The sequence below is a fragment of the Patagioenas fasciata genome, chromosome 2 (assembly GCF_037038585.1).
Source record: "Patagioenas fasciata isolate bPatFas1 chromosome 2, bPatFas1.hap1, whole genome shotgun sequence".
Taxonomy (NCBI): Eukaryota; Metazoa; Chordata; class Aves; order Columbiformes; family Columbidae; genus Patagioenas; species Patagioenas fasciata.
The window spans coordinates 141,906,359-141,934,199 of NC_092521.1; the positions used below are offsets into that span (position 1 = coordinate 141,906,359).

The window sequence follows — 27,841 nt, forward strand, 5'->3', positions numbered from 1 at the left end:
CCATACTAGCACTCTTCATATACCAAAACTAACCGTTCCATTCTGTTATTTTCTCTAACCTAAGTTCCCCGTGAAAGCAGATAAAGATTGAATTATCTGGAAATTGTACTATAATAATGGAAAACTCACAAGCATGAAAAAATAAAACCGTAATATCTCTTTCTATTATGATGATGTTGTAGTTAAAATTAGAAGCTTTGTATTTCAGTGTCCAAAGAGACTAATATAAGTTCTCGGCCCTGCAGAGCACTAAGCAGTTTGGCCACAATCCAGAAAAGCACTTAAATGTGCGTATGACTTTTAGTCCATGAGCCTGGAGCAACTTCAGCAGGATTGTACGTGCCTGATGAGGCCCAGAGCATCCACATCTCCTGGGACTGACTCGGCATCAGACAGTGACCCTCCCAAACCTGTGCCCATACTCGTGGAGATGGAGACGATGCTCCACATTGGTCCGGTCAAAGCAGGAGTTTCTGTTCCCACTCTCTGCAGCAGAAGATGAAATGTTTGGACTAAGGTTGGCCTTCTGAGAAGACCCTTCCTCCTGTAAGTTTCTAAATATCTGCGGTTCCTCTGACATGCACACAATATCAAAACCTCTTAAAGTAACACAGACTGCAGGTATGGTAGTTGGTACAAGAGGTTCTGTTACACATTGCTAGTTGCAGCAAGATGATCTTGGTGTAAGCTTGTATTTGTGCATTGGTTTAAATGATTGCGCAAAACTATACAAAAATAGGTACTTGGCAATTCAGTAGCTGCACAGCAAACAAATCCAATAGTACCTAAGAAAATGGGAAATTCCAAAGATGACGACAGTGACCAAAAATACTCCAGAAGATAGTTTCTTCAAAAAATCTTAAGTCAGTCTCATTTCCCTTTTGAATAAGGAAGTGACCCACGAACAAAGTATTACTTCATTCTTCTTTAAATCACAATTCTAAAAGCATTTCCCATGTTCCACAAAGTCTACATCTATTAAATTGTAAAATCGATTATATTCAAAAATAAAAGCATTTTTCCAGCAGTTGAAAGATGCAGCTGAAGAACTAAATGCTCTTCTATTCAACTCTGCATGACAAATATCTGATACTGCTTTGCAGTCTAACAGGTATCTTTTAACATACTGTACTGCATTCATGAAGCATTCTTGTTTTATGGGTAACAAGTTTATTATTTCAATTAATGTTCTATTTCTCAGTGATACACGGAATATATAATACAAAATACAATGCTTTTCCAATTTTGCTGAATTGGTAGATTTCTCCCACAAAGCATACTCACAACTGCAAATAGGAATACTGCTTTCCTAATGGCCAGAATTATCCATTTAATTCCCATGATCCTCAGTTACTCTATTTAATTTGAGAAATGGAGAACTTATTCGAGTGAATGTGAAGTCCAAACACGCAAATGCAGAGACTGGAATTAATAACTTTGATACTACTAGTGCCGTACCTGTGCTATCTTAATTTAACTGAGGCTGTCACAAGCCAGTTCATACAAGTATTTTTGTGACATACAAGTCTTCTAATATAAATATTAGAATAAATCTTCGGCTTATTTTCACTGTCATATCTGCTATTTTATTTTGAAAAAAATTGCTGCTTTCCTCTAACTCATTAACACTTAAAATCTACACAAGTTCCTATTTTATTGGAATTCCACAGAACTGAACAAATCACTGATGCTACAATAACTGGCAGCTCACAATACCTAGCGAGACCATCACATTAAGGGAAACTCTGTCCATGCAGTAGGTAACCACAACACTAATGTTTTATACTGCCTCAAATTGTAAGACTTCAGTTGCAAAACACCCCGGCTCAGAAGTCAGACTAAAATTTTGTGATTAATTGTAACTAATTCATACTTTCACGTTATCAGAAGGCAAATCATTATTTATGATGAATTTAAAATTCCTGTATCAGACAGAGTTTTTAATTTGAAATTAAAAAAGGAGACTACAGATCACACACACATGTTGACCACTCTTAAAGACGCAGCATTATCTCACACACCTTTGATATAACAAGGGACTCAGCAATAATAAATATTAAAATAGAACTGAGAAGAGAGACACTGGCAGAGACACAGTTAGTTTCAAGGCTGGGTGTGAGAAAGTATAGGTTAAGCAAAAAAACCAAACACCACCACAACAGCACAAAAAGTCCACAGAAAACCTCTCACAGTTATCTAGCAAATATCTAAAACTATATGGCCGTGCAAAACAGGCTCATACCCATTCCAAAAACATTTTCAGAGGGGGTGGGGAAGAAAACATGTGTACATCATATGCAGAAATATTCTGAAAAGCCCTCTTTGGTATACACGGATTAAATATTAAATAAACCAGATGAAGAAAAAGAAGTCCAGATTTATACCCACACTGTACTGAAACAGAAAGTAAGTCTATTATGCTCACACATTTACAAGAAGTTACTTATAATGGTAGCTGTGGAAATAATGACTTATGCAAATGTTTGACATTTTCCATCACTACTCACCATGCTAATGTTTCTGTGCAATTCATTAACATTCTAGCTAAAGTTTCATGCTCGTATGTCTCAAGCATAAAAATAAGATATTCAGCAATACCACACAGCCCAGCCTTCTTACTCGTTCTTTTTCAAATCAGTATCAGTGGCCTTGATAATACTGCCATCTAATTACTAGCAATGCTTCTTTTATGATGGATGACAAGGAAGGCTGAGCAGGCACTCAGTTTATGGAAGATGTGAATGTGTTGAAACTTTCTCCGGCAGGACATTCATGCTTCCTAAATGAGCTGCTATGGAAGCTCATCATGTGTGTGTAAGGAAATAAGTCTCCTACCTCTTGAGGTTGGTTGTACATTGGTCTGGTCTCTGGAAATGAAGTTTTATCCTTTGACTCTCTTCTTTGATCATCAATTGTGTCACCTGGTAAAGTAAAAAAAACAAACAAAACACACCACCTATTAAATCACTTAAATCCTTCATATTTTATACGGAATAAGAAAATTTACTGAGTCTTCTTAAAATCAAATTATACAATTCCCTGGGAAAGGGGTTACTCTGTTGCCACATTTATATTTCACAATTTTGAACACAAGAAAAGAGAAAAATATTGAAAAGTGGTCTGCAAAACCTGGAAATAAATCTGTGGCAGTTAGTTAAAGGGAAAAATTCAGAGGAAAAGAAAGAGAAGGAAAAAAGGCAGGGCCCCTATTTCTGCACACTTTAGGACCATTAAGTTCTAATCATGGCAGTGTGTCAAACAAAGGCAACATAGCAGTTCAAATATCTGCTGCGCAGGCAATACCAGGTGCACACTCCCGTCACGTCCCAGTCCTGCACCGGGCTAGGAGGACATGAGCACCACTACTTCATCCTCATTTGCAACCTCCTTTCCATACAAAGGATATCTGTGCATGAGAGCTGAAAGAGAGATGCAGCATGTTGAGGGAAGTTGCTTGGCATTGACTGTACCAGGACAATAACCCCTTGGCGGGCTGGGCACTAACCTCCCATTGCACAGAGCTGGCTGCCTCTGCCCAGGATTTTACTGAGGAGACATGATTCAGTTTATCCCAAAAGCTGCAGCTGATACCAATCTAAGATGAACAGATCACAGCAATAGACACAGAGTATTTAAACTGATTTTAAAGGCAGAAGGTACATTATTCATTTTATTTAAAAGGTAGAAGTAGTAAAAACAAAACAAAACAAAAACAACCTTTGTTTCCCAGTTATTGTAAGGCAAGTATCCACCTCACCTATCTCTTCTCCAGTCTTCTTTGTCGGTAAGAGTGTGTTCAGGAAGTTATAAAGATTTTGTGAATTACCTCCTTCTGCTCTTAGTGCTACTCAGCAGTCAGTTTGTAAGAAGAGACAGCTTAGAAAGATGAAAGATTTATCACATAATTTTGGTTTTATTTTTTATTTTAACTGATACCGCTTTCTGTAACAGAGTACTTTGAAAGTCTGTATTCTTAAAGAGCCATTCAGCGACAATTCTAAATGAGAGGGTTCAAGTTACTGTCGTCTAACTCCTTTGTGAGACCTGTGTTTTTGACTTTCCTGTTCTATTTTCTCCAAAGGTTTAGTTAGAGCCAGTGCACCTGGCAGAATCCACTTTCTGCCCATGGCCCGGTCGCCTGGAAGCCAGTGACACCCAGGCCCAGGCATCCTTGCTCCACGCTGTCACCAGCCCCCAGGGACTGACTGGTTGGGCTCCCCGGGCACAACACAATATTTGGTAAAGTATCTTATGAAAACAAGCAGTAATATTTAGTCACTGGGTGTGCTTTTTAATACCCAAGTATTATTCCTAACAGTGTATTTTGAGAATCATCAATAATGCCTATTAATTCCGTTAATATCTAAACTTTTCAAGTCTTTTGGGGAGCTGAAAAATGCTTCTCAGTAAACTAGTAATTCTCTACCTACAATACTCCAAAGCACTTGTATTCACATAACCTCTTAAAGAAAAAAGGGGAGGGAGAGACCAAAGGAGATGGAGTGTCAGTTCATCTTCAGTTCCACCCCACAATACTGCAATAAACCAATTTGTAAGCACCTATAAGATAAGGAGGTAAGTAACAGCCAAGAAAATAAATAATGTTAAACCATTAGTTTGCATTTGTAATGAAGAGGTCTGCAAAGAAAACCTGTTAGAGGTCTCGTAAATGCATTCTGCAATGAAGACTGCAAAAACTTGGAGAAGCATGAAAACGCTCAACAGATATATGAAGGGGACAGTAAGATGCATTTTTGGTACACTTGGTGTGGATGAGAGTGTAAACAAGTTTAAATGGTACCCAAGTTAGGCTGGATCAGTTTCCAGGAGTAAGGCTATTTAAGCACATGAAACGACTTCCTAAGGAAATAGTCTCTCTAAATAGTGGTCCGTCCATCTCCAAAATATTTCAGAGGTAGACTGAAGAAACATCTGTCATGAATGGTTTCAATCCTGCCAAGCCAAGGACGATCAATGACCTTTTGTGTTCACTCCTAGTCCTGCATTCCGTGAAGGATGGGGGAAGAAAGACTCCACAGGATACCCCTCCCTGAAATCAGGATCTGTCAAGGGATCTCCCGCTGGCTGCAGGGAGACTTGTGCCGATGAGAGCGGACTGCAGCGAGCCAGACAAAGACTCATCCAATGTGTAAGGGAGGAGCTGTGCAGCCAGCCAGTGGCAAGGGACAGCTGACTGAGTCAGTGAGATGACTCATTCTGGGTAAAGTTGGGTGTATGCATCAACATACTGAAAGAAAGTTACACTGCAGATTAAAGAAACACAGGAACCAACTTTATTTTTTCCCCTTGTCTTTACATGCCATTCCTGAGAAAAGTTTTTATATCCAAAAAAACAAAAGTTCAAATTGATGTGTGCTAATGCTATGCAGAATATACTTCTTTTCTTGTGGTTAGTTTTCCTTAAGATGAAAAGAATTCTTTGTTTGAAATCAAGACCAAAAGGTCAAAAATGTAAAAATGTTCACAGGAAAGAAAGAATAAGACCAGCTCATTTGGAGAGAAATGAAATTTCTTGACTTAGAACTTTTGACACCCAACTCCCAGAGGTTATAAGTTCTTAAGGAGGCCAAAATGTAGCAATATCTATAGTTGTTTCACAACTTCAATTGCTTTTGTAAAATGAACTTTAATGCAGAGCTCTTCTTTGCTGGAAAAAAAAAAAGAGGGCAAATGGGAAACAAATGGGAAAACCCCAATATCCTCTAAAATTTTCAGGCATATGGTCCTGCAAGTTAAGCCATGAATCTTTGTACAGACTGTTATTATTTGAGTTAAAGAAGTTAAAACAGTTATAAGCAGCTGCATACTAAGCTGCCCAGGATGTCCACTCTGATAGAATAGTTTTCTAGAGAAATCAATATTTTCAGTGCACTTCTTTGACTGATTCTTACCTCAAATATCCAAACATCCTTATTTCTGCTAGCCCAAATAATCAATGAACTTTCACATAGCTCCCCAGCTCCACCAGTTCCTAATCTTAATCAAGCTTGTTATCCCATTCTGTTTAGCCACCCCTAATTTTTTTTTTTTGTACAGCTAGTTTCCCATTGGCCTCAATTCTAACCTCTTTCCTTAACTACAAGTCATAGTTTCTCTTCCCTCTTCAGACGCAGCCTCTCAAATGCTTCCCTCTGATCTGGCTTTTCCCCTTCTCCTCTGCGACCCTGCAGTCTCCTCTTCCCATCTACCTCCATGCTAGGAAGATGGATGAAGGTAAACACCAAACAGACAGACATCCCATGAGAGCACAGATCTTTGGGAGCAGGAACTAATGCCAGTTCTTTTGAGCACTTTATGTGTTCTAGTTTTTTTTTTGGGGGGGAGGAGAAAAAAAAAGAAAATTTCACCAAAAAAAATCAACGAAAACCAAAAAGTAACCCACAAAAAACTAACCTGCTCCCTCCAAACACCTTGGAAAAAATCTCAAACCCAAATAATTCCCCTTACACAATCCTGATGCAAATAGGTATCCAATTATAATTCTGCCAAACTAAGCAAGTGAAACCCGGGTCAGCAAAAATCAAGACCTTAGTAGGCAGGACTAACAGCTCCCCATCACCACTCCCCAAGAAAAGTCTTTCATCAGAACTGAACTGCAAATATGTTCATAGATAAGACCAGAGGGACCACTGTAATCATCTAGCCTAACCTCCTCTATAAATATAGGCCACGGATTTGTTTGAACTGGAGCAAGTTTAAAGCTGCATTTTAATTAAGATATAATAGACAAAATTATTCATTTTATGAAACAATTAGATTCTGATTCATCTATCCCTCAGTTTAAAAGCATTCTGCAAAATTTTAGTAATAAAACTTTAAAAAAAAATTAAGTCATGTATCTAAAAATGTGATATACTATTTAGAGACTATAAGAATTAGAAATGAAGGGTGCTCCATGCACTTTAATACAGCTTAAACATCAGCAACATAATCTGATATATGCAGGACATCGCTAGGAAAATCTATCAGGAAAAAAAATCATGCTTATTGCTGTAAAATATTCCCTTACTTATCGATGGAAAAACATCTTCAAGTTTGAAAAGAGAGCAGTAGACATATTTATTCTACTGTCCAGATGAACCCATATTTCAAATCCTCATTCTTGGGAGGCTGTTTTAAGTTATATTAAGCCTCTTTCAGGCCCAAACGAACAGCACTGCACTCAAAGGTCAGACCTACATTTCTCCTTTCACCAAGCTGGTGTTGGATTTACAGCAATATTCGCTAAGTTCCACTGATATCTTCTTTTTCCACAAACTGCAGCCAAGTGTTGTGCAGGAAAGAAATACCCAATCCAGTCTTCAGTATGTACCACCTCTGTCCCTCTGCAGACCTCAGAATTTTTGGTTTCTTTAGAAATCTGCATTCAGCTGCCTATCTGGACCTCAGCGAACTCTCGTATAGAAAAGTTCAACCACAAGCTTGGCTTCTACTCAACAAGGAAGTGGGGTTTCTATTTATACTCTTTCCTCTTCCAGCATTCTGTTATCCTCAGGCTGTGCAGTCTCTTGATCAACACACAGCATCCAGAAGGCTACCCTCAGTTTAAAAAATTACAAACAATTGTAAATACATGTCGGAGTCTTCTGTCACTTAAACTGCCATTTTTCCTGGTCTGTGCAAGAATTCTGTCAGGCAGTGAGGCATGTGCAACACGGCAAGCAGTAACCATCTACCAAATAATGGATTTTCAAACGTCACCTTCAGTTTCAAAAGGAAGACAGCTACTTTCCACTATACGTCAGCTAGGTGCTTAACTCTTTGTTGCCTGTCATTATCTTCTTTGCCCTACATGTAAATGGCAAGAACAAATAGTATTCTGGCTTCTACTTGGAAGCCAAAGGACAAAAAGTTTTAAGAGAGGATTAGTAGGATCTGAAAACAGGAGAGGAGGAGTGTGGAAGCATCAAATTTTTATTGCAAATTTTTGCCCCTCTTTCTTACTCATAAATCTTCCCCTCTCTCTCCGAGGTAAAGACGACAGGCCAGCCACACCAATTTTATGTCACCCTGCTCCAGAACAAACTACCAGAACTTCAAGCTTCAGTCCATTGATAGTGGCCACACTTTCAATCTAGCGAGGTATTGAAGAACTGTAATTCCCTCTCCCCGCTGAGCATCTGAGTCTCAGGACTCCCTAAAATCCCACTTCCATGTGAAGGGACAGTATCACTATTCTGAGTTCTGTCCTTCTCACAGCCTCATTCAAATACCCTCCAGCTCCTTCAGCAAGGATGAAATGTGCTGCTGCTCAGCCTCTCCCCAGCCCTGCTTGTTTCTCCAGTCAGGGTCTCGCAGCTTCCATTTGCTTCCAGCACCACTGCAAATGTACTAGCAAATATTTCTTTTCCTTTCTTTGCACGCACAACAGATGAGCAATCAGCAACAGATGTCAAGCGGCTGCTGCTCTCCTCACTGCTATGTCCATCTTCAAGCCTCATCTCTGTTGCCCTGGTTCTTTTGAAGAAGAGTCCATGGCTACATTTAGTGGTAAAGAAGAGCACTGAGTTGTCAATCCAGAATCTCAGTCAAATATATTTGCAGCTGGGGGCTGCAGTGGGGCAGCACCAGGGAACACTGACGGCAGTATCCAGAACAAGAAATTGTGCTGGCTTTATGGGATCAGGAAAATTAATAAAAGATATAGGGAAGATCTTTAGAAGTTTTTGCTAATGAGCATAGAATCACAGAACAGTTTGGGTTGGAAAGGACCTTTGAAGATTACCTAGTCCAGCTCCCCCCTGAATGTACTGTACACAGTTATGGCAAAACATAATAAACAGTAAATGATTCAACACTTCCCATTGGTGATTAAGAGATTGCTCAATGATCCATCTGAATCAAAAAAGGCACTGGCCAAGTGCTGCCCTCTTCAACTGGAGAGACAGAACACTGACGGATACGTGGTTCTTCCCTTTTCTAAAAGCGGGACTACAATTCTGTATAGCATTAGTGCTATAAAACCTACACATTAATCCTCATCACCTTCCATGTACACATGACCAAGACATAATAGCCTTATAAGAATATATATAGTTGGCAAAACAATGAAGTCATCCTAGTTTCAGGTCACCTCATCCTGGTTTCATATTAAAGCTTTTCGTATCAACAGCAGTTTCATTTCAGCAAGCTAATAATACCCCTTAAAAATCCAATATATCAGCAAAAAAAGATTCTCCACAGCTGCAACTTTCAGCAAAACAAGAGTTTAAGAGTTTATGCTGCATAAGGGTGAACAAGAAGGAAGCCTGTGTAAGCCCCTGCTAAGGCAGAGGCCTGTGTTAGCCTAAGCAGGCACATGGTAAGTCTTTGGCAGCCTTATATTGAGTTCTGACAGTGTTTTTATAGCTGGGTATTAAAGGGTTCTACAAATAAATCTTTGATTGGGAGTAGAACTTACCAGTATCTTCTCTAATTGCACTGATGAACCACGAAAAAAAATCTATGTAAGCCCTGCAAAGTGAGAACCCTGAAAGAATGATTTCTTCAAACTTGTAAAAGGGAGGGGGGAAAGTGTAACTGCTTAAATATCACACAGTATCACAGTATCACAGTATCACAGTATGTTTGGGATTGGAAGGGACCTCAAAAGATCATCTAGTCCAATCCCCCTGCTGGAGCAGGAACGCCTAGGTGAGGTCGCACAGGAATGTGTCCAGGCGGGCTTTGAATGTCTCCAGGGAAGGAGACTCCACAACCTCCCTGGGTAGCCTGTTCCAGTGCTCTGTTACCCTCACTGAGAAGAAGCTCTTTCTCAAATTTAAGTGGAACCTCTTGTGTTCCAGCTTGATCCCATTGCCCCTTGTCCTATCATTGTTTGCCACTGAGAAGAGCCTGACTCCATCCTCATGGCACTCACCCTTTATATATTTATAAACATTAATAAGGTCACCCCTCAGTCTCCTCTTCTCCAAACTAAAGAGCCCCAGCTCCCTCAGCCTTTCTTCATAAGGGAGATGCTCCACTCCCTTAATCATCTTTGTTGCCCTACGCTGGACCCTCTCCAGCAGTTCCCTGTCCTTCTTGAACTGAGGGGCATCATTCTGAGTGGTTTTGCATTTACAGACATGAAGCAACAAAATTCAGTCCTTTCCCAATCAAGAGGAATAGCAAATCCAACTACAGCACATGCCACTGAAGATTAGCCACCCAGTTTCATTTTGGTATCCCACCCTTCTGCAGGTGATATTAATGTAGTCTTCATTTTCCTAAACAATTCTGTCAGGGTCTTCTCAACCCACATCCCACTATCCAGATCACAGCACAACCACAGACTAAAAACTCTACTACAAAACCTTATTTTTTCCCCCAACGAAGACTTCTAGAAAGATGGCAACAGAAAAACAATCTGAGAGGATTAGAGGCTCCTGCAGGGTTTCAGCATCCTGGATCTACATACTTTCAAGTTTGCGAACAGCTTCCTATTTCTGTGCTTTTTTGTATTTCCAACTTCTTAAAAGTTTGACTTCTTTCAAAGCTTTCTTGGATCCTAAAACAAAGGACCCTTAGAGTTTAAATTCAACTCCATCTCCAACCACTTGACTGAGGCTAAATCATTCCCACTCCCCCAACCCACATTTACATGGCTTTCCTTTAAGAGGTGGCCAACTTCTACAGAAAGCTGATGAATCAAAAGCCAAAGTTTCATAGCAAAATTTTGGTTGGAAGGAATCCCTGGAGGTCACACTAGTCTAACCTCCAGTTCAGCGCAGGGCTAACTTCAAAATTAAACTGTGTTCATCAGGTGCTTTTCCAGCTGAATTCTGAAAGTCTCCAAAGATGGAGATTCCACAGCCTCTCTCAGCTCTCAGTTACATCTGTCCCTCTACTATTTGCTACCTCCAGGTCCCAGAAAGCTGTAGAATTCATTCATCCACGAGCCAGGATCCCCTATGATTAAACTTTATTTTACTTTGGTTTTAACTCACAGTATTTTCATGTCAAACAGAAAGAAATGCTGAGGTTCAGTCTCATTCTGTTTTACTGATAAATCCATGATGTATCAGATGTGAGAGATCCATGCAAGTACTTTCCCCTCCATTATATGCACATACCAGCCTTTCTAAGTAGCCCACAAAACCACTGAATGCCCTCACCACAGCACATCTTTCAGTAGATCTCACTTTTCCATCTTGCTATTTGGAAATCCCATCCTAGAGTTCACTACCCTAGATGGTGCCGCACCTTTCTTATCTAGGTTTGGAATCAGAATAAACAAGCGATATGATTTATCAGCTACTCAGTACATCCTTAGTACTGAAGCAACCAACATAGCACAGATCCATGTAAGAGTTTATGACATGTTCCATCATTTTACAAGGAAGAAGTTGAAAACAAAAGCTACACAAGAGAAGTGTATGTCACCTAAGCCTTCTGACCCAACAACCACGCTTATCTGGGTGTGTGTGCCCATGCCTCAGGGAGAACCTCAAAACTATTCACTCTTCCTTTGTTCGACTGATAGTACTCTGCGGATAAGCATATCTATTATATGTCAGCATTTACCATGAACATTGTCCCTAAAAAAAATATCTGCAAAACTGCCTGGAAGCCATAGATTAGATGCCATAGGCCAGTCTCTACAGGCATTAAGTCACAGTTCTTGACATTCCTAGAGGCCTAGAGAACCTTTAAATTGTCCTGTCGTTCACTTTATCTGTCAGTTAAGCCCCTCCTCTTCATATCAAAACAAATGCAACCTTCTAAGCCCAAGTGAACCATACATTTCTGAAGAACTAAACGATTCATTCTGGTTTTTTGAACAAGTTTTAGAAGCTGATTACTTTTTTTTTTTAGCTTTATTGTTTACATAATCACTGGGTGTCAGCTTATTGTCATGGTCACTTGGACCAGTTCAATCATTCCATAGAATAAGTACATTATTTTAAAGTCAAGAATAAAACAAGAAGTCCCTCACATTTTTAAATGTTTAGAGAAGTTTAGTGTTAATTTATAAAATCTCTTTTTTTTCCACTTCACTCTCAAATCTGCTTCCTGGTAGTGAAAGATTCTGCACTTGGCATGATCCAGCTTTGCTGTGTGGATTGTCTGGTATGAAACCAGCACAAACGAAGCAGCAGTTGGAAAGCTACATTTCCTTCCATGGTTATAGTCTCCCACTAGATCCCTTCTGCTTTTCCAAAGGAGGGAAGACAATATTATTTGCCTTTATTTTTTCTGTTTTTCTTGCCTTTGTCTGCTCTACCTTTGATGAGAATGTGACAGTCATCTTCATAATCCTTCTTGCATTTTCTTATTTTGCTTGGAAGGATGATAAAAAGTTTAATCTCAATACAATAAAAGTCTTTACCTCTTCAGTTCCTGACGAGTGGTAAAAGGTTTTGGGGAAACATTGGTACCAACAACAAACTCAGCTGAAGACAATAACGCAGCTCACACAGAGCGCTGCTGGCGAGCAGCCTGCCCTTAAACACATTTTAGCAGTATCATTTTCTTGTCATTAGTTCAACTAACCTATAAAACCTATCTCAGATTACAGGATCAACAGACAAGTTTGCAGTATGAAATTAAGATTATTTCACTATCCTCATTTAACTATGAGATTAGGACTCCCCTCCTCCTGTTTTATTTGTGGCATGGTTCTAAAGGCAATTCTGTCCAGTGTGAAAATAGCACACTGAAGCCCACTTTGACGAGGACAGAAGAGCATTTTCCTAGGACTTAAAGATCCGCAGTGTGGTCTGCCTGCTCAAGCTCTCAGTTACGCTGCGTAACTTGCAAGTAGGTAGGTCCAGCATGCATTAAAATTATTTGCCTGTCAAAAACGGAGATGCTCATGGCCTGATTTTTGCATATGAAACTTGCTACATAAATGCAAATTATTTCAGAAAACAAATAATGCAAATTTAAGCTGGTTTCCTAAGGAAACAGATTTACATGACACATCTTCCGTCAGTGATAACACAAGCAAACATTGTCAAACATAGTTGAAACTGGCACAGAGATAGAAGACTCAGAGATGTTTCCAGAATATAATCATCTGCAGCTGGGTAGTAAAAAGAGACCAGCAGTAATGACCCTGCTGAAGGAAAAACCCATTGCACTCTGTTCTTCTTGGCCCGCTAGCAGGTCAATTGCTGTGGTTGGTCACTGGGAATGAAGGCAAGGGAGGCCACCAGAATAACGCAGGGAAATAACCAGGGCTGTCGGAGCATGGCTGAAGGACTAGGAGATCCTCAAGGAGGACCCTGAGAAACTGAACTTCATAATTTCTCCTATTCCAGGAAACGCTGTGTTTTATTCTATCTTGATAGCATTTCAGATATGTTTAAACAAGAAATATTTTTTACATCATGAAGAAGAGGGGAAAACTGCACAGAAAAGAAGTGTACATCAGTCAGTCTCCACACATATAGGGCCACTTACATCTTTTTCCCAGTAGTTGCTGTGGGATGCACCGTGATGAGATGACCATATACAACCTCATCCCAATAACCAGCCTTGGGGTGTGAGCAGCTGCCTACAACATTCATGTTAGTTATTAAGAACTCTTTTTTGCCACATCTTCTAGAAACTCTGAAAGTACCAGAAAACTGAGTGAATACTTTGTGGGAGAAGAATCAACATATAAGACAGAACAATAATTTTAGGTAACTTTATAATTATAAGAAATCTGCTCCAAAGCAATAATCATTTCATACTTAAACTGCTACCATCATCTCAGAGGTACAGGAGCCCCCACTCAATTCTGAAACAAAATTAAGCAGAATTAATTTAAAACATAAACACCACACAAAAAGTTGTATAGATACACTGACACAGCTTACACGTGTCTGTGTGACATACAGCCACCAATACGCCTGATGCAGAATATTAAATCACAATACCTAAGCTTCCATCAGAAGGCTTACAAATACTGCTGCTCAAAAAGCTTCACTCCTCGCATTGTTCTGGAAGTTATTTTCTAGACAGCAGTCTGGCAGTCTTATGCCACTGTGACTATATAATATCAATTCAGAGCAGAAAACCTTATGCTACATCCACTGCTGCTTTTTCATTTCTGACACATGCTTGCAGAGTATTTCTGAACATAACGTACTTCGTTGTCCTCTAAAAAGAAGTATAAACTATCTGCCTGGATTTTATGTAGTAACAGCTACAAGTTTATAAAACATACCTAAATTGTTACACAAAGGTTCTGAATATCAAAAAAAAAATCCAACCCTACATCCAAAAGCAATCTCAACAATTTATTCAATAAAACAAAGGAAATATCTCTGCTGCCATAACTCCTCAAAAACATTACTTTTGGTTTACACTGTTAATTTCATTGTACTACTACCATCTTCTGATCTACCTCAGTCTTAGGAATCTAAAACCAAAAAACAAACAAAACAGGTTAAGAAGTAAGCAGTCTCCTCAAAAAATAAAACATAAATCCATTCAACCTGTCCTCAGAAATGGCAAAACCCAGCCCAGTAGCTAATCTTCGGATCAGTCCTCTCTCATGAATAACCAGCTCCACATAGATGATTACAGGACTACATAATTTTATTTATTTATTTATTTATTAGGGCACATAGGTCAATAATGTGGATTAACTAGGATTACATGTTATTTTCTGATTACTTTTGTACTTTAAGATGGTTTAGTATTTCTAGGAACTGTATTTTAAAGCCAGCTTTGTAGAAGAAACTACACTATGGAACTTCTTGTTTACTTCTAGCTTGTGTGTAAACAACATGGAAACGTTCACTTGAACATATAATCGCAAGATTGCTTGATTTTAAAGGCAATGAAATAAAGAGCATTAAATATTCACAGATTTTTACTATTTCTGGCTTAAGTACATGAACACATTTTAACCACTGTGTGGACCTTCAATTGCATTTTCACATTACACAAGCATAGTAGTTGAGATCTATTAGAATTCTTTAAACATATACGAATAGGAGGGCAGAAGTTTTTTTTTTTTTTGGAAAACAGAGATGAATGGGGATTTCTGAAGAGAGAAATTTAGTTTACAAAGTCTAAAAAACCCTTGCCACATTAAAAAATCCATTTACAAAGACATAAAGGCAACAGATGTGAAAGTACAGTTGATACGTTTTTGGCTGCAACTTCCAATGAAATGTCCAAACATTTGCGTGTACACCAAAAAAGTTACATTAACACTGCTCACAAAGCAGAGAGAGAAAACAAATAATAATTGTGCAGTACTTGAATAATTAATTAATAATTGTGCAGTACTTGAGTAATTAGTTTAAAAAAAAATCTGCCAAGAGTTTTTACTGTATTCTTATCATATATGGAGAAAATGAAGAAAGGTCACAGTTGGCTGTAACTTTTATCACCAGCTGTTAGTGGTGTGGAACTGTCTGAGGGCTTACGATCACGTATGCCAAGTTATGCCAGTCCCTTCCCTAAACTGTACAAAGAAACGGCATTTTCCAGCTGAAACCAGAACACTTCCATTTGTCAAAAGACCCACGCGGGATCATGCCAGCTTCAAGAGCACAAAGGCAGATGGGCAGTTTTTGAAAAAAGAACATTTCTGGTTTCCTGAGATGGGGACCAGCCACCTCCCCAGAGGCCCAGGGAGCCAGGGGGGTGATCTGTAGTGGGTTTCAAACTCCACAGGCAGGGTTCCAAGGGAACTTCGGCTTTACAGGCACTTGATAGCCTTGGTGTTGTGTCAGCTACGTGTCGAGGTTTGACTGCGGGGTGACAATAAAACCCTGGCAGATGTACTGCTAACCCCCTCTCCCCACTTTCCACCTTCAGCCCCTCACTCTCCCCACTTCCCACTCAGGACAGGTGATTGGGAGGAAAAGGACAGAGAGAAGAGAGTTGGAAAAATTAAAAATGTTTTACTAATGCTACCAATAAAACCAGAGAAAATAATACAAAATATACAAAACTAATCTTGAAAGTCCTGGCAACTGCTGTGGCAGATGTAGGGTTGGCACCCGAAGTCCTGGACTGGACCCTGTAGCCAACTGAAACTGGATTCAGTCTGTCACTAGGCCTCAGTTTGCAGGGACAACTAGCAAGGTCCTCTCCTAATGTCAACCATAAGGAAAAGGGCTGAGATCCTCATGATCTCCAACTTTTATATGAAGCATCATATGAATGGGAATACTTAGTTGGTCAGTTTTTGGTCACCAGTTTTTTGTTGCCCCTCTCGCGAGATGTGCATCCTGTCTTATCACTGACCTCGCATTCCACTGCTATGTTTATCAAAACATGTATCTGGCTTTCAGGAGAGTGCATTTAATAAGAAGGCTTTAGTGGACAGGCAAATTCACTAAAAGAGAAACTTGTTTTCAACAAAACCAGGACACTACGTTAACAGGGGCTACCAGATCTTCTAAGAAAAACTTCCAGTTGTTCACAGATGAAGGATCACTCACTGTCTCAGGCTTTTGAGCTTGCAACATTCAGCATACCAGAAATAAAAAGGTTTCTGAATTCCCCCAAATCCAACAGGCACATTGTCCCAGAAGCCAAAGGACAAAATTTCCCAGGTTCTGTGGCTCCTTACTCACTCTCAATGGCAGGTTCCCAGACAGGTCCGCCCTGCACATGTAATTTTTCTGCAGAACATTTTCATGCAATAACACGAATAGAATAGAGTAAGTAGCTGTTTCAAAACGCAACACACCAAAAACAGCCAAGGCCACCTACAAAAACAAACCGCGCACATCTGGTAACTCCCTTCTGGCTACTATTTGAAGAACTGTCAGTCAACCTGTAGTGTGAACACTATTACCTAAGGGTGAGTTTTCACAACATGGTTGAGTCAGGCTAACAGCTTGGTGCTGCCAAAAGGAGCAGCCCTGCCTCTCCTCCCAGCCCTGGCGCTCCTGTTGGTTCCTTTGTGGTGGCTCCCAGAGTCTCCTGAGATCTTGTGAGCCACCTGAGCTCACTGAATTGGTTAGAAAAGATAAATATACACTCCCTTTCTTGCTGGCTTAGTTTGCTGCCAGTTTAGTGAGCTAAATCAAAGATGTCAAATGAGCCCCAGAGCTGGCACAAGGGTGATGGAAAGTAATTCTGCTTCCAGAAGCAAGAAGCAGGATGAGTCCTTCATTAGCCAGTTAAGTGGCTCAGCTGTCCTGTGGAAACATACCCCACCATACCACCAGTCTTGTTTTCCATCGCGACAAAACAGAAGGCAGTACTTCAGATCTAAAGGTAGCCTCTACTCAGGACATTATAAACGTCAACATGGAAAGTTTCAAAGGTGTGCTAGCGCTCACATATCAAAAGCATGATTAAATTCTTAAACATACCAAAACTCCCAGACAATTTATTATACTAGGAAATGCTCCTTTTTGTGATTATCAGGAGGCTACAGGAAAACAGAGATTAACATGTATTTTTAGTTTGCTTCCTTTTTTTTTCATAAGCAGTTAACAGTGCAACTTGTTTTCTGTCTTTGGCTTTCTCCTCATGAGAAACTTGTATCCATTTCTGTGAGCCCCAGCGAATCAAACAAGTGACACCCACTACACAAAGTTGAATTGCTGTGTTCAAGGAGCTGACTCTGGAAGCAAACAGCATTAGTCTGGATGACAGCTCTTTCAGGACTTCTGTAAATTGGCTTTAAGAATTACTATTGGCAAAGTAATTTTATGGAAAAATCTGAAATTTTACTTGGTCAGTAAAAATAATCCATCCAAGTATTTAACTTCATGTGGGTATATTAGTAAAAAAGTAGGTAAGGAAGTGCAATTTTTATGAATTCTGTTTAAGATGCACTTACATGAACCATGAAGACGACGAATTTTGCAAAAATGAGACCTGAAACAATCATATTCTTTCTCATTTCTAGCCATATTCCTAACAACTCTGTTTTGAGCTCAGCACTCACAGAAAAGGACAGACCAACAACGTCAATATCCTGTGCCCCTATAAAACAAGCCAACAAACCAATCCATCCCACACACAAAGGGCTGTGTTACCAGATACCTATTAAACTGGTTGAAAACTGGCAGATTAAATTCTAGGTCACAAAGACCTGAACTCTTGTATCTGATAGGCGGCCTCTACAGCAGATTAATGGTTTTCACAAAACAAGAGAGAATTCAGTTTCCATGATGCAATTACTGCTTTACGTGTGCTCTACTTGGGGAATGAGTCCTATATTCGGAACCTGAAATTCTCACACTATGACCTGCCCACAGTCATTACGCAGCCTGATGTGCAGAGAAACCAGAAGGAAAAGAAATGCAGGGCCACAAATATGAAATGACACCCCTTTCTTCCTCAAAGAACACAGCCTCTGTCTAGAAAAGAGCTTTCATATTCCTTTGAGAAGATGTAAGGACTGTAGGCTTGGTGCTTAGAGGTCTACACACCCAGGCACCGCAGCAGGAAGGGACCATCTGTGGTTCCATCAGACCAATTCACTGCTGCCAAAATGAGGGACCCTTTTTTCCTCTGTGCTCCAAACTGTTTGCTCCTGCCATTCCTCTCATTCATTCTGAGGCTGTCTGGCTCCTCAGGGGGTCTGCTCAGCTCCCTGGTTCAGAAGAACTGTTTCAGCTGCCTGAATCTGATCTCACCTCAGTAAGCAGATCCGGCTTCTGATCAGGTATCTGAATAGTGCGGAGTGATGAGACACTAAGAAGCAATTCAGCAGCTCACCAATGCCAGAGGACACGTTCCCATCCACACCTCCCATTTCTGTCTTCCCTCTGAACTTACCTGGCTCCATCACTCAACCCCTTTGAGTCAATTCGCCTCACTGCAAAAGCACAGCATTAACGCAGAAGAAAGTTCAGAAAATTATATTGCAAGAGTGTAGGGTCTGCAGCAGGATGAGGTAACCGACTGTCCCTCAGGAGGTGTGGGGGCAAAAGATCAGCCCAGCTACACACAGAGCTAGCCTAAGACAAGGTGATTTTCTCAACAGAGCAACTATTTCTGCATCCAGTATGATCGATAATCTTTAATCGATGCGTGGAAGAAGGGTACATCGTGTGAGATCACACGAAGTGATCTAAACACTCACCACCACTAGGAGGGGAATTCCAGCCCTGCCACTGCAGTGACTCTGATCAACATCAGACTTTCTGCTTATTAACCCAGCAGAAACATGCCCACCTCTTTTTCTGGGAATTAAGCCAGTTCACAAAGAAGTCCAGCAAACACCAGAGCTGGGTCAAAACAAGTTTCATCAAAGTGGAGGAAAGCATCACCTTTGCTTTTGGGTGGCAGTAAGCTGACAAAAATCAGATTATCCTCTCCCGCAAAACCGCTGCTTGCCAAACAACTCTTGGATAAATATGATCAGACATGTGAGAAGACAGCATGCAGGATTTTGCCTTTGAGATATCCCACACTACTTAACTTTACAGCTCTTATAGTTAGAAAACATTCTGTCACTTTACTGTCCTGCCCCAAAGCGATTAATCAGGAATGAAGGCCTCAAAAACAGTCAGTCTCAAACTTTCTATGTAACTTGAAGGTTAGGAGACTGTTCTGTTGTAAATTTGTTAAAACTCAGGCATGCTGTACAAATGCACAGAATGCTTTGGGGATAATTTATTGGGGAAAGGGGAACAGGTGCAACATGGACCCCTAAGTCAGGAGATTGGGCTCCTCATGCAGCCATTTCTAACAGGCTTCCCCAAAAGGTGACCAGGAGGCACCTCTGTTAAACACCTGCTGCGTATCCAGGGAAGTATCTTTCCATCCAGCGACTAAAATGGAAGAATTGCTCCCAAATGAAGACATCTGAAGTCAAACACTCCTGCAGGGTGACCTAATCCATGATTTTTGTACTCTTCTTCAACCTGAAGGGTAGACCAAACCTAGGCAGCTGTTCTGAAAGGTTGTGATCAGGAGAAAACTTCCGCTACAGCAAGAAGAATTTCAGCTATGGGATGTGAGCATGCCTCTAGGAACATCCCAGGAACCAAAGAGACTTGGGGAGGAAGAAAATGCTCTGGCAGAAGAGACACCCCGGCCCCCTCTAGTTACCTGAGGTCCATCCCATATTGCAGCCACCCTGCACGTGTTTTGTTTTAAGCATGAGTGCAGGTGAAAAGATGCCTCTCGTGAAGGAATGAGATGGAACAGGGGACTCTGCTTTAACTATGGAAAGATCCAAGCCAGAAGCACCAGGGAACAGGAGACAAAGCTTCATCTGGACTTCAGTGTGTATGTTGAATGAAGGTGTAGGAGAGGGATTCTGAGTCGGCCTTGCTTGAATTGGTTTCTAAATTATTAAAAAAATAACCTGACTACAAGTGTCTTCTGACAGTTATAGTTGCAATCAAAAGAAATGAAAATAAAATACATCTTAGAATAAATCTCTCTCAATTACTGTCCCAGAATCCCAAACTACAAGCTCAGGACAGACCACAGAAACATGACTGCTGCATTAATATTCAGTCCAGCCTATCCAAAAGGTTGTCACAAGAGGTCTCGGATTTAAGAAAGGGGCTCTCAGTTGCACACATGCAGTAATGACTTTCTTTCACCATCTTATTTCTAATGCATGGGTGTCAGGTGAGTAAATCCAAAGCTCCCCAGCAGCACATCAGAGAACGGAGTTCAGAAAAACAACCTGACCACCTTTTGATCTACCACGTGTGAGTTTAAAGTATCCCAGCCCTACCAACACTCTCAGTGTTCCCAGGGGTCCAGCAGGAAAACAGGATTATTTTCTTATCTCAATCCACATGGCATGGATTTATTTACCTGTATTAACCTGAGACCAGGCTGTTCTCATCTGAGGTCTGCATTACCTACCATCCTCCTAGCTTGCTTCCCACAGAATTAGATGTCATTTGTGCTAATCGGTGCTAAGTGAACCAGAAACGAGAGAATGGCAGGGATCCAGCTGACTCATTAATACCAGTGTAACGGATTAACCCTTTTACATTGTCTTCCCACCCCTCCCAATTAGTCAGCATCAAAGAGGTTTGAGACTGCACACATTGGAAACATAAAATGGGACAAACTGTTTGAAAACAAAGGAGAACATCTAGGAGCAACATCATATTCTGACACAAGGACCGCTATCTTCATATGAATTGGGAACAGTATATTTTTAATGTTAATCTCAACTTTATGTAAAAGGCAGTAAGAAAATGGAATAGCCTGCCTGCAGATAGTGAAACATTCTGATCTGTATAATGAATCCATCACAAACTTGTCACACATATGAAAATGTATAGTTCAGCACAAAACATACAACTAGCTGCCCGAAGTTCAAAACAGTTATTAACTGTGATTATAAAATTACTACAAAATGTTAAAACTCAACTTTTTTTTTTTAAACATATGGGCAGCACTTTCTGATTTGTGATGCAAAACAAGTTATTTTTGGCTTAGTCAAACACTGCTATTTAGAAAAATCACTTCTACAACAAACTGTCAGTCTGAGGTTTTACATTATATGAGATGGAACACTTATTTCCACAATACTTCCCTGCTTTGAAAAGTTTTTCTAAATGTGTAACTGCCATAACTGCCACCAAAGATCAACGATTACTTTCGGTGCCTCCAGTAGCCTTCTATTCCATTTGAGAAAATACAAGTGCCTTTATTTCTTAAAATAAGTGTATGTGTGAATGTGTGATGTGTAACGCCTCTCAGACGATTTAAGAAAGAGACCTCAACTACATTTGTAACAAAGTTCTGGGAAAAGTGGGGCATTTCTCATTATGCAGTTATATGCACACACTTCATCAAAACCTGGATTATTGCATTGTCTAAACTTGAATGCTAATGCTGAAGACTTAAACCCTATTTTATGCAATATATGTAAGAACATCTCTATAGATAAAATGCTTAATCATGTAGTAAATTCTTGCCTGTATAAACGCTTCTCATCCTTTAAAAAAATCAGTTACAGTTAGTGAATAGTCTGCTTTCAAGAAATCCAGCATTTATATTTGCTTCACATAGTCTGTCTCAATTATACTACAGCTGTCTCACAGGGCATGGCTGGCCATCTCCTTCAGGAACAACCACCACAGAATCTGAAGTTCTTGATTAAAAAGCAAATGGTTTTGTGAGCCAAGCTGAAACTACCGCAGCTGCTCCATTTCACAAACCAAGCGCCATTCAGCTGGGAAGAATGGCACTGACTCTGAATTGTTCTTCCTGAGAGTTTTCACAATAAAAACAAACCACACTACTTCCAAATTTTCAAAGACTTTAAAAAAAAAAAAAAGTCTTCGCTATTCTGGAAACAAGTGTTTTCTTTTTGCTCTGAGCTTTTGATTTCTATGTCAGTGTTCCTTACAAATACAAACTAAAAGCAACCCCTCCCCCAAGCATGCACACACACCACGCCGGTTCCTGCAGCTACTTTTAATGACCATCTACAACAAGTCTGCAGATGTATTAAATAGGAACCGCAATGCTTAACGTTAAAAAACAAAAAAACTCAACAAATCAAGATCCTGCTAATCAGCTGACTGCTACAGAAGCTGTTAAATAACATATTCAGTGACAGGACAACTTATTAGTGATTATTGATACTTATTATTGATATACATAAACATAATTATTAAAAAATTCTAATTTCCTTCATCAAGACAAAATATCAATCAAATCCTGATCACCTGCTCTCCAAGACCATACATTTCCCTGTCTCATATCTATCTCATATACATATGAAACAAGACAATCTCATTACAGTCAAAGTAAAAAATATAAGTCATAATATGTAATTTGGATGAAAGTCAGTTTAGTACAACTTGCAGTGCACAACTTCTGGATGTGTTGCCTCACTTTTTTTTGTTAAGCACAACAAAATGTAGGTGTTCCTACTAATAAAAAACATAAAGACACCCAAAATATACCCACAAAAATGCTGAAACAGAACCCAAACTATTGAGTGCGTTTCCTACAACATCCTAATAACACTTTCTCAGTGGTCAGGCTTGCTTGAGTCCAGGAAACACTTCAAAAATAGTGAGTGGCTAGTCAGATTTTTGGGTTTTAGTTATTTGGCTACATTAAATCGATTTTATGTCTTAGCCAGAAATAAATTGCAGGTAGCTGAAAACACCGCCCATTTTATTCAAATCAAAATAATCAGGAGTTTTCCTTAAGTTAATGTTGATTGATGCAAAAATGAGAACCAACTCCTAAAAGGTGTTTAAATTCACTTATTTCCCAGTAACAAAAAAAAAAAAAAAGAAAAGAAAAAAAGAAAAAAAAAGCTGAGCTCCACTTAGGAATTTTCTTAAAATATTGCCTGTAGCTTCCCTATCAACATTTCATTTATTTTGCCTTTATCCCTATTGTACCTGAGCTAGCTTAGAAACACCGGGTTAAGTAAAGACCAGGCATTATCCCATGCTTAAGAATATTACAATTTTTAGCATATAGAAAGAAGAAAAAGCAAAAACTTAGTCTACCTTAGTTTTCATTCTGCCTTTAGGAGTTGGAAAAGGTTTGATTTTGTGTTGCCAATTAAGGAGGACTGGTTTCAAGCTACATGTATCACTGCAGTGTTTCAGAATGATCACAAGCAAATTTTATGTCTTTGTTGCTTTTTTAATGTAGTCTGAGAGTAATAACTCAGGATTAACAACACCTTATATCTTTTGAGTATTTTTAAAAAATATTTCAGTATTTTAATAATAAACCAATTGATGTATTTGGCTTCACAAGTCAATACACTCCATATGAAAAGGTTTGTAAATTGTTTTAAAAGGCTTGTTTTCAGTCTCTTCTATAAACAACAACAACAACAAAAAAGACACTGTGAAAGACAAAGTGAATGCTTATCTGCAAAAAATAATTGCTGAATTCAGTGGCAAGACTCCTTTCATTCTGAAGACCTTATATTCCACAGTACAGAACAGATTTGTTTGGGGTTTTGTTTGCTTCCTTTTTTCTCTAGATAAGTTCTGACTCTAAGAAAAACAAGTATTTATAATGGTCTTACCACAGCTCCTGTCACAAAGTTATGGTGCCACTTTCACGTTTTTTGTTTTGTTTTTAAATTGTTTGAGACAGTTAAATTCAGCACAACTTCTGAACTTCTTTAAGTAAAAGTACGAGTTTCATTTCAGAAGGTACTCCTTGTAACTGCCAAACAGCATGTTCACATTGCTAAGACTGCATATAAAATAGTGTTAAGTATTGAAAATTCATACTTCTAGGAGCAAAGGCTAACAGTTTGAATCTACAGTTGATTTTTAGTCTAGTATAAACATTTATCCAAATAAATGAATGCTGCTCTACTTCTGATTTTCAGTTCTGTCACTTGAGAAGAGAGGGACGATGCAGGCTGTCTGGGGGCCAGGCAAAGTAGCAAAAACAAGGCTTTAATTCCTTATGCCACCCACCGAATCCAGGTCAATGGACCTGATGTGCTGGTGTTCCCCAGCCCTTCCGACAATATGAAAATGTTTCTGAAATTCAGGTCCTCTGAGAATTATATGCACTAAAATCCAGTCAAGAAATAGTGTTTAAAATTTTCCCCAAAGTACAGTTTCCAGCAATTTTCATGCCAAATTAAGAACAAGAAAAGCAAACCAATCCATGTTCAGTATGACACACGTGACAACCCTTCTTTCAGTCTGGTCTTCTAACAGGAACAAGAAACTCTTTTAAACCAAACGACACAAAAATATAAGTCTCAAAAATTATTACGTCTTCACAGATTTCGTGACCAAGGCAGCTGTGCAGACAGAAATTAAACTTCCAACTGTAGAAAAAACTTCAGCCAGATTTTGCACTAAATCATGAGAAAACCCCTTGGGAGTCAGGACTACACTAGTTGCAACCCTCTCACAAACAGCAGTATAATTCTCACTCTCAATAACTATTTTTGTGTGTGTTTTCAGGACAACTAAGATGCAAGGAGCAGGACGGGAAGAAGGATGGAATGAGAGGACATACATTTTGAGCCTATCTTAACTTTTTTTTTTAGTTTCTGCAGAAAGCCACTTTTCATTGTATTAGATCTCCTAATAATGCCTATTTGACACAAGCTCTAGGTTCCCTGTTTCCTCCAGGTCCTCCAGTTATTGTATGAAGATGCCCTCTGCAACTACCTGAAAGGAGGGTGTAGCACGGAGGGTGTTGGTCTCTCCTCCCAAGTAGCAAGTGACAGGACAAGAGGGAAGGGCCTCAAGTTGTGCCAGGGAATACTGAGATTGGATATTAGGAAAAATTTCTTCACGGAAAGGGTTGCCAGGCACTGGAAAAGACTGCTCACGGAACTGGCTGTTTCCCTGTTTTGAATCCTCATTTTCAGTCACAGATGGGCCAAGGTCTTGTATCAGCAGGAAAATATCTCACTGGAGTTCATCAGGGGAGAGGGTGCAGGGGGAAAACCATTGCAAGTTTTTAATGAAAAATCCATTTGATGTGCGCATGTGCACACTCCCATGTCACTATTTTCTTATGGCAACTGAATATTTCTAGATGGGGAGAATGAGAAACTTAAAATCTTTAATAATCTAGTTAAAGTTTCATCAGGAACATTATCTAGTCTGGAGGTTTTGAATTACAAGAAATGCAGAATCAGCTTTAGGATGCACGTTAAATAACGTTATTTTAATCATAACAGACTGTTATGAAACTCCTTTTGTAGTTTGTACTTTTGATAACACTTTCCAGTTCACTCAGATGGAAGATCCACTACTACAGCAATGTTAGTAAGATACATCAGGTAATATTCCGTAAGAGCTCAAAAGAAAGCTAGTGAGGAACATGCAAACTAAGGTCAAAATCACAGTAAAACCTCAAAACCTTTTTGAAGCAACATTTTCAAACATACATTTTTCATATATAACTGCTTCAAAAGGCAGCTAAACTTAGACATTTAGACATGTAAAACAAAGCTAACCACAATCAATATACTTTCACGAATACCATAATGCGCTATGCATATACAGCAGTCATTGTGTGCGTCATTTAGCTGGTCTGAAAGTTTGTACTGGGTATCACAAAGCTATAAAGTACCTTTTCTGAAATCCCAACTATTTAGGATTGACAGAGATTTTGTGACAAAGTGCAAGGCAGAGCCTGCAAAGTCTAGATCATAAATAAGATCACCATCAGAAATAAGCAGACCTCAGAGTATTTCAAGGGGCAAGAGGGAGTGTTTGGATTCAGTTCCCACTGATAAAACACCCTGGCAGTAATGGAATCAACTGGATACCATCATAACCTTTGTTAGGAAGTAAATCTTGATAAACGTTTTAAACAAGCTGGATACATTGTCATTTACTATGAAAAGCAGTAAAAACCCAAGCATTTCCCTCCCACTCAGTATTACTATATTTTAAGGTTGAGTCCTGACTGAAATAATCCAGGATTAAAACCATTTAAATCACATGAACCCTTTGTTCTCAATCATCTGCACTTCCATTAATTTGGAAGTGGCAGTGCTGATACTGATACTTCAAACAGTATAATACCACCAGATTCAAAAGCTACAACACATTTTCCATTACAAAAATGTTTTATAGAAGTCCTTTCCTTTGCAAGCAATTGAAAGAAAGAGAAAATTTCAAGAGCTGATAGATTAGCTTCAGTACTACCGCACTAATATTATCATCAATAAATGGATATATATGGCAAAGCAACACCAGTTTCTTCTTATCGCAATGGAAAATTTTCCATACTGAATAACATTTATCCTGTCCTTCTCTTATAAATTATCTTCTACCAGGGATTGCAACATTCAGGACATGGGGGAACAACACAGAGCAAGGGCTGTGTAGAAAGTCAGGCTGTGTTTTATGGCTTGTATTTTTTTCATGAAAATGTTAAGATGATAGAGTTTGGGTTGGTTGGTTTGTTTGTTTTTCCACACCATATTTACTGGTGGAATGTTGTTCTGAAAAGGTAGGTCTACAAATAGGCCCTGAGTGTGGAAACCAAAGAGCTGGAAGATAAGACTGAGAGACTGAACTCACTGATACACAGGGCAGCAGAGGAAAGCAAAAGCATATTGCCTTTGTAACAATAGAGCACGCGTGTGAAGAGCTCAGTCTCTGCTACGCGAGTCACTGTCCTGGACAGGTTTCCACTTTCAAATGTCACAAAGACACCCATCACCCAGTTGCACAGTGATCTCCTTTCTCTAGATTGGTGGCCAAGTGGCTTCTGCACACTTTCGTTCATACTTCTCACTAAATTTGCACTGTTTCAGAGGATTGGCAAGGGCTGATCTTACCACTTGCACATTGCAGATGTTAGAAAGGTGAAGTAACTAGTACAGAGAATCAACAAAACACTGTCTGCAAGCTCCCATTTAACTAAAACATTTGTTTAGTGATCAGTTTATGGTTTAAGTCTCTTCGGGCTAATGAAGCAATGTAAACATGAAGCTACTGGTTTTGAAAGGACTAAATGTTTCAAAAAGTATTAATTATCTATGATTCCCCAGAAAAGTGTAAAATATTGCTGGTTTGGCCCATGTAAAAGTTAAGGCAAACAGGAATCAGCATTTGGGAAGATCACGTTCCTGTGGACTATCGGACACTGCTAAAATCAGCTTCTCTTTACACCAACGCTTGTCTTTGAAAGCTATAGTCAGTAGGACAAAAAAAGCCACCCCTTGATTCAATATCTTTTGTCTTATTTTGTTCTTAATGAAGCTCTTCTATGCATCTTATCTTTCTCATTACTACCCTCCATCTTCGCTCAAATATTTGTTCAACAGCAGCAGAACTTCTTTGCATTTTTACTGCAACCCGAAACACATGACCTCTGAGCAGCATCTCGAGCTGATTTTACAGAGTATTTACTAGAAGTAACATGATTCTGTTTCTTATAAATTATGTACCATGCAGTCAGTCCCAGCCTGCAGTTTTGAAACAGCTAAGTCAAGGTAAGACCTCACTAAATGAGTTGGTCCTTCAAACTG

The 27,841-nt window shown here is 39.4% G+C and overlaps 1 protein-coding gene across 1 annotated transcript in view; it reads right to left on the bottom strand.

Annotated features, from left to right (window-relative positions):
* UMAD1 (UBAP1-MVB12-associated (UMA) domain containing 1) overlaps positions 1 to 27,841 on the bottom strand; it is an 80,419-nt gene that overhangs the window by 14,654 nt on the left and 37,924 nt on the right. Inside the window, exon 3 of the mRNA XM_065831521.2 lies at positions 2,836 to 2,921. Within this exon, the coding sequence (XP_065687593.1) occupies positions 2,836 to 2,921 (86 nt within the window). The remainder of the gene's footprint in view (positions 1 to 2,835; positions 2,922 to 27,841) is intronic.